The 7,663-nt window shown below is 44.4% G+C and overlaps 1 protein-coding gene across 1 annotated transcript in view; it reads left to right on the top strand.

Moving 5' to 3' along the window:
- The window catches only part of ttn.2 (titin, tandem duplicate 2), a 236,644-nt gene that overhangs the window by 74,002 nt on the left and 154,979 nt on the right, over nt 1-7,663 (top strand). Inside the window, exons 66-72 of the mRNA XM_008292835.1 lie at nt 684-962; nt 1,831-2,112; nt 3,125-3,403; nt 4,303-4,590; nt 5,391-5,678; nt 5,804-6,094; nt 6,931-7,218. Of these exons, the coding sequence (XP_008291057.1) occupies nt 684-962; nt 1,831-2,112; nt 3,125-3,403; nt 4,303-4,590; nt 5,391-5,678; nt 5,804-6,094; nt 6,931-7,218 (1,995 nt within the window). The remainder of the gene's footprint in view (nt 1-683; nt 963-1,830; nt 2,113-3,124; nt 3,404-4,302; nt 4,591-5,390; nt 5,679-5,803; nt 6,095-6,930; nt 7,219-7,663) is intronic.

The following is a 7,663-nucleotide window of genomic DNA, read 5'->3' as shown; positions in this document are numbered from 1 at the left end:
GCCCTGGTGGTCAAAGGTCAGTGGGTTGCTGCTTCAGAAGAAACCAAAACAACACCTACAGAACACCTACAGAACACCTACAGAACACTTATAGAAGTGTTGTGTTAAATGAGTCAATATGAGAGGAGTGATTGTTGTTCCATCAGCCAGTGCATTCTGGGTAATCATCATTTCATTTACGTCAGAAGACACCGGGTCATCTTCTAGACGTGATTCATTCTGTGGAAAAGTCATTTTCTGATATATTCAGATTGGATTTCTTTGTCAGTTTACTTAAATCCTGTGAGGAAGCTGAAGAACTGTGACCAGATACTTCAGGTTTTCCTGCAGCTGTGGCTCCATGTTCTCCTGAGATTTTCCTGCCTTACGGAATGTTTGGCAGCAAATTAACATCACCAGTAACAAAATGAAAGGAATTAAGAATTTCAATTGCAATTCAGTGTTTTCACTGTATTTCAGAACTGGGCTTTCATGTATGAGAATAACAGGACGTTGTTGTTCCTCCATTGGTCAGAAAAACGAAGGAAATGCAGACGTGTCTATCCAATAAGGAACAGAGCCTCTTTGTGTTTGCTGTTGGAGGACTGGGGATGGTTTCTGTTTGTATTCTGGGTTCAGGTCCCTTCGTTGTCCTGGTCTTCTGGTTGAACACTCCTTACACCCTGTTTCTCTGTTTCCCCCAGAGCCTCCATCTTTCGTGGTGCCTCCTCAGCCAGTGGAGGCCATGCCCGGCTCCAGCGTGACCTTCTCAGCCATGGTGAAAGGCAGCGCCCCCCTCAGGCTGAAGTGGTTCAGAGGGACGAAGGAGATCGTGGCAGGACGAGGCTGCGACTTCTCCCTGAAGGACAACCAAGTGATTCTGGAGCTTTACAATGTGGACAGTTCTCAGGCTGGAGAATACACCTGCCAGATCATCAATGATGCCGGCAAGGAGAGCTGCCCGGTGAACCTCACCGTCAAAGGTCAGCCGACAGGAGGCAGACTGCAGGAGTGCAACAGTTCGATATCCATAATTAATCATCCTGAACAGTCTCAGCCGTATTATGAATTGTAGTCAGATAGAGTTTTATTTTGATATTACTTTTATAGTCTTTATGTCAATTACCCAGTTACGTTACCACCATGAGTGACGCTATAGGGTCTTAGTCAGGCTCCATTACAGTCAGTCATCTGATATTCAGTACAGGCCGACACATTTTCCTCAATATTATTCTGTATTCTCTACATGATGTCAGTAGATGTGTCATAGACCAGCTGCAGTACCTGGTTGTTCCACCAGGTGGAGCCTCTTCCTGTTTTATCCTGTAGAGACCAGAGGAGGCGTCACTCTGACGTTCTATCTTCCATCTTGTCATGTTCATACTGATCATATTGTTCTTGCAGTAAAGCAGCTCATTTTAAATGTGCTGTTAAACAAATGACTTGATATGAAACCAAACGTCAATGTTGAGGAAACGTTCAGATGATGAATCTAGAACTGAAAATTACAGAATTGTTGTCTTCAAAATGCTTCTTGTTGATGTTATTTTATGATGCATTATTAGTGTATCAGCAACATTCCACTGGAGCTAATGGAGCTCAACTCTTTCTGCTAGTTAGATGTATAACAAAGCCTCATTCTTTTTAAAGTCAAAGGAAAACGGTCAGTCTTCCTCTCTGGATTGATCATGTAAAGTGGCATCAGTTTCAGCAGCAGCAGAGTGCAGTTATATGTTTCCAGTACTTTCACTGAGTGAAGCAGGTTTCTAATAAATAGGGTTGCAGTTATGTTGACTTCTGACTCAGTCAGCCTCTGGTTGTCTGAATGTGGCGTCTGTTGGTGTCCCTCAGAGCCGGCAGCCTTCTCCAAGAAGCTGAAGGACGTTTCGGTGGAAAAGGGCACACCTCTGACGCTGGAATGTTCCTACACCGGAACTCCCAAGATCAGTGTGAGCTGGTTCAAAGACGGCCAGCAGATCTTCGCTTCCTACAAATACAACATCACCACAACAGAGAGCTCCTGCATCCTTGAGTGTCTCAGCACCGACGACAAGGAGGCCGCCGGAAAATACCGTTGCCAAGTGTCCAACGCCGCCGGGCAGGACACCTGTGAGGCTGACGTGTCCATCCTGGGTGAGTCCTGCTGATTCTGTCGGGTTCATCGTGTCTTAATCCTGCTGTAGATGTCAGTTAAACAGGACGTTTGAAAGGTCCCACTGTTTTCAGACTGAAGAATCTTTTAACACTCTGAACTCTAAGCTGCTGATCTCATGGTCCTTCACTGAGGTTCATGTTTCTCTGCTACATAAAGTCCTGCAGCTCTGTGGAACCAGAACATGAAGGAGAGAGAACTCAGAGATGTCTGCTGTCTGCAGGACTCAGTTAGAACAAAGGAAACCAGACAAAACCTGGAACCAACAGATGTTTCCAACTAATGTCTCCACATACTGTAGAAATCAAACTGTTCACAGGTTAAATGGGTTTTCTTCCTCGTCTCTGTTCTGGTTCTACAGGATCAGAACCAGGAGGAGGAAAGTTCTGGTTCAACAGGATCTGGTTCAGTGGTGCAGAACTTTTAAGTGATACACACAGTTTTCCTGATGGCTCAATGGAAGGCCCTGTTTTGTCTGAATGTAGAGTTTTGCTGTTGAAACTGGCAGGTTTGGGGGTTCAGAGGGTTGAAGCAGCATTAATCATTAATCATTAATCATTAATCATTAATGTCAGCTTAACTTATCAAAGGAAGACATTTAGACGTGTTGAAGCTGCAAAACTGTAAAGCTGAAAGATAAATATGAGAGCAAACAGAAATCAGTCTCCCCGTTTGAGGACAACATAACCTAAAACATGAAAGTGTTAAAACTACATTCTGACGCATAAATAGTTAATAACCCAGGATGCTGTTTACAGCATTTGATTTGGAATAGAAGACAATCATGGACTAAGTCCAAAACAATACATGAAGGTGACCTGCAGTAAGGAGAGAGTTCAGCAGGAGGTCTGACCACATGAGAATAGTATTTTCAGAGACATTAGGTTGCAACAACTAGAAAGCTTCATGTTTCATAAAAACAGACGTTACTCGCCTGAAGCTTCTGAAGCTGCTCCGTCAATCGTCTTCATGCTGCTGTTTGTGGTGTTGCAGAGCCTCCATACTTCGTGGAGCCGCTGGAGCCGATGGAGGTGACGGCAGGAGACGCCGTGTGTCTGAAGTGTCAGGTGGCTGGAACACCTGAGATCAAGGTGTCCTGGTTCAAGGCCGACGGCAAAGTTCGCTCGAGCCCCACCTGTAAGCTGGAGTACTCGAAGGGCGTGGCCTGTCTGAAGCTCAGCAAGGCCACCAAGGCCGACGTGGGGGAGTACACCTGCAAGGCGGAGAACCGGATAGGCTCCGCCTCCTCCACCTGCAGACTCAGCGTGCTCGGTAACACCTGGTTCACCTATGAACAATAACCCAACTTCACAGTGTTCATGTCCAGAGTGTCTCACTTCATTATTCCACAATATCCAAACAGAGAAAGCAACAGCAGTCATGAAACTTTAAGCTCCTCAGGATCTTCTGGAAACAATTATATTTCTTTGTGGTTTTGGAAAATAAGTAGCAAAGTGAAATTATTTTTTACAGCATGTTTCTTGGTCAGATATTAGCTTAACAGTAAAAGTAAAATGAAAGTAGTCTGTCTTTATGTAAGCGTCCACACATCTGAGCGAACACGAGTCTCTACTTTCAGTCAGTTTTATGAAAAATGAATGAAATGAAAAATACTTTATTTATCCCAGAAGGGAAATTCAATTTATATCAAATATAAGAAAAACTCACATAAAATTTACATTTTAAAGTTGTTCATCAGTCAGTAAAGTTATTTACACAAACATAACCATCAGTTCAGGTTTTTTAGCTCCTGGCAGCGTTGTTCAGTTACCAAAGTGAGAAGACAAAAATCAAAGCAGTGAAATTAGTCAACAGTGTTTGAAAATAGACCTGAACTCCATCGTGCTGAGTCGTACCTACAACATGTTGTATTGTTTAAGTTAATCAGCTGTGGAGGAAGTAAACGTAAATTCTTTACTTAAGTAAAGGTGAGTGTCCCACATTGTCCTAAAGTACTGAATAACTAAGTGAAAATGATGTGTTAGATTACAGGAGATGGTTGTTTCTGATGCAGCTTCAGTCATTCTTGTTGTCATTTGTAACCTCACTGGTAAATATAAGGAGGGAATGTAGCAGAGTAGAGCTATGAAAAAACACTCAAGTAAAGTAAGAGTACAGTACTCGAGTAAATGTAGGTTGTTCACCAACTGTCACATCTTTCTTTTCTCCAGAGGCCAAAACACCGCCATCCTTCCCGAAGAAGATCACCAGCCTGCAGCAGACCGAAGGCCAATCGGTGCGCTTCGAGTGTCGTGTCGCCGGTTCGTCGCCCATTGAGGTGTCGTGGCTGAAGGACGGCGAGCCGCTGCAGCCGGGAGGTGACTTCTGCATGTTGTATGACGACAACACGGCAGTGCTGCAGATCGAGCATGGAGAGATGAGGCATTCTGGAGAATACACCTGTGTGGCCACCAACAGTGTAGGCTCCGCCTCCTGCAGAGCCAAGCTCACCCTGCAAGGTCAGTGAAGTTGATCAGTTCTTCGTGATGATGTGATCAGGCAGGGTGTTCACAAGTGTGCAGAGTCTCAGGCTGACGTTATGATTCTGACTTAACAGAAAAAATGTCTAGTTTGAGACCTTTCAGAATTTCTCAACTCCTTTCCAATGACCCTGTTGTCAGTCGCTGCGACTCCTATACAGTAGAACTGATGCAGAAACAAGATGCAGCCCAGCAAAGACTCTAAACACCTCTGACTGAACCAGTAGAAAGGCTCCTCAGCAAATATGTGCTGGAGTGTTAGAGGGTAGATGTAGAGAAAAGTATCCAACATTAGCATTCTTAGCATCCAGACAAAAAGTGTGCTCTCCTATTAGAAGTGAAAACAAACATGTCTTGACAAAAGTAATGTCCTGATCAGTCCTGGTTTGCCAGGATCAGAACCTCCCACCTGGAGGCTCCGTCACTCTGTTATTTACAGCCTCACTGAGCATTTTTAGCAGCACAGTCTACAAAGTGAGTATTTGTGAGCATGTGCAAAAAGAGGCATCATGGCAGACATGGAATGTGGACTTTTGACTTGCTGAGAGTATTTTTACTTATGTTCAAGTTTTGAGGTCCAACCCTGAGGTTGAGAAACTGCCATCTGTCTGTGCTGAGAGCTGTGGTTAATCATATTAACGAGGTGTCTGTCACACAATGTGAAGCTGTTTGATGCCCAAACTGTTCAGCTGTGTCCTTCTAAGATGTGTTGTTGTGTCTTCTTCTAAAGATGTGTTGTTGTCTCTTCTTCTTCTTCTATCACCTTCTTGGCACTGCAGAACCAAGATTTGCCCCAGTGTTTGACAGGAAGCTGTCACCGCAGGAAGTGACGGTGGGCGACAGCATTGAGCTGGAGTGTCACATGACAGGCTCGGCCCCCATTAAAGTCACGTGGTCCAAAGACCACAAAGACATTCGCTCAGGGGGGAATTATAAGATGAGCTGTGAGGAAAACACAGCCCACCTGACCATCGTGAAGGCCGATAAAGCCGACACAGGGAGATACTTCTGCCATGCCTCTAATGACATGGGGAAGGATTCTTGTTCCTCTGATATCACTGTCAAAGGTATTTGAAGCAGAGCTGCTGAAGGCTCCTCGGCTGGTCTTCTTTAACAGCCTCTTCGAGGGGTTTCTTAATGTGAGGACTCAACGCTCCCTCTGCTCACTGACACTCTCTCCTCTTGTTTTCAGAGCGTAAAAACCCTCCAGTTTTCACCAAAAAGCCCTCGGAGCACATCGAGGACACCGGGGGCAAACTGGTGAAGATCGAAGGCCGAGTCTCCGGCTCGCAGCCCATGTTGGTCAGCTGGTTCAAAGACGACGTTGAGATCCACAGCTCTGACAAATATGACATTAGTTTTAAGAGTAACGTGGCAGTGCTGTGCATCAAGAGCAGCCAGGTGACCGACAGCGGCACGTATACCTGCCACGCCTCCAACGAAGCCGGACGAGCCTCCTGCGACGTCACTGTGGGCATCTCAGGTGGGTTCGATGTCCGAAGATCACATTGTGTTAACTGGAATAATAAAGGTCTCGGTGTACTCAGTGTGTCGCATCTTCTGCGTTTCTCTGCTTTGTTCATATTAAAGTGAAAGTTCTGATGGCGTTTTTTACTGCTTTCAGTCATCGATGGATGTAACGATTCATTTTTCTGAGCTATCCCAGTCATTTGATGTTAAGTATCTGCTGATGTTTCATCCCAACCTGATGCTGTTTGATATCGAAAAAAAAAAGTTAACCGTCAAATAATCAGAGATTTTTTTAAATGACAGAATCTGTAGTGATTATTAGATAAAGCTCCTGGAGTTATGAGCTAAAAAGCCTTTACTTGGATCCTGGGAAGGAAACAGTTTGTTATCACAACAACAACAACTTTATCATTTTTATTCATTTGAAAGTGTTAAACCAACATGACTGAAAGCAGCGATATGAAATCACAAAGATTCCATCTGAAGCTTCACTATGTAATGATATCAAACAGAGAAAAGAAGAGAAAATGGCACATTGAGGAACTGAAAGCTTTTATCAGGTCAGTCAATCACCTAATTATTCCTGTAACATGATGTAGACTTTGCACATCAACCCCACCTGAATCCTTCACGCCTCCATCCAAGACAAACACTTCCTTGAACACAGGAGAAAAATCTTTGAGGGGATTTGTGGAGTTGTGTTCATGCAGAGCTTCCAAACATCTGCATTAATGTCTTCATATCCAGTCTTTGTGGCTTCAGCTGGTCATCAGCTCCATCATCAAGGAGTTTTTAAAAACCAAAGCACCAGTTCTGTCTGCTGAAATCAAACTGTTTTCTGTCCTGCAGAAGCCAAGAAGCCTCCGTTGTTTGATGTGCCACTCAAACCGGTGACAGTGGGTGAAGGCGAAAAGCTGATTCTTCGGTGTCACGTTTGTGGCTCAACGCCCCTGAAGGTCCAGTGGATGAAGGACAGAAAGGACCTGACGGCGTCCGGCAGCACCAGGATCAGCTTCTCTGACGGGACGGCCTGTCTGGAGATCAGCGCCGCTTCCAGACACGACGCTGGCGACTACCTCTGCAAGGCCTCTAATGATGCCGGCAGTGAGTTCTGCAAAGCCAAAGTCACCGTCACAGGTAAAACCTGGAGGATGATTTGTGCTTTAATACTGCAGTAAAAATGTTTGTGAATATAACTTTAGCCAGACACACTTTATGTATATAGCACTTTTCAGACAAATCAAATGCAGTTTAAACTATGAATGTCCTAGTCAGGATCCCTGATCTGATCAGTGCCCTTTAATATTTAGCGTCTGAAGACACAGATTCCCAATCTGATTCCACTCTCCTGATAACACACACTTCACTTAGATTAAAGTAAATAAAATCAATCCAGTGTTTCTGCGTGGCACTTGAATATCTCTGCAATGCATTAATAAAACACTGCATTTCTTCCTTCAGTTTGTTTCTTAATGCTTTCTAGGTGGAACCTTGTAGTAAAGCTCCTGTAGAATCCTAAATGTAGGGTTAGAGAGTAGATGTAGGCTTAGAGGGTAGATGTAGAGTTAGAGGGTAGATGTAG

Source organism: Stegastes partitus, unplaced genomic scaffold (assembly GCF_000690725.1).
Source record: "Stegastes partitus isolate 25-593 unplaced genomic scaffold, Stegastes_partitus-1.0.2 Scaffold837, whole genome shotgun sequence".
Taxonomy (NCBI): Eukaryota; Metazoa; Chordata; class Actinopteri; family Pomacentridae; genus Stegastes; species Stegastes partitus.
The sequence above is the reverse complement of the archived record's forward strand: the minus strand, read 5'-3'. Positions and strand labels throughout refer to the sequence as shown.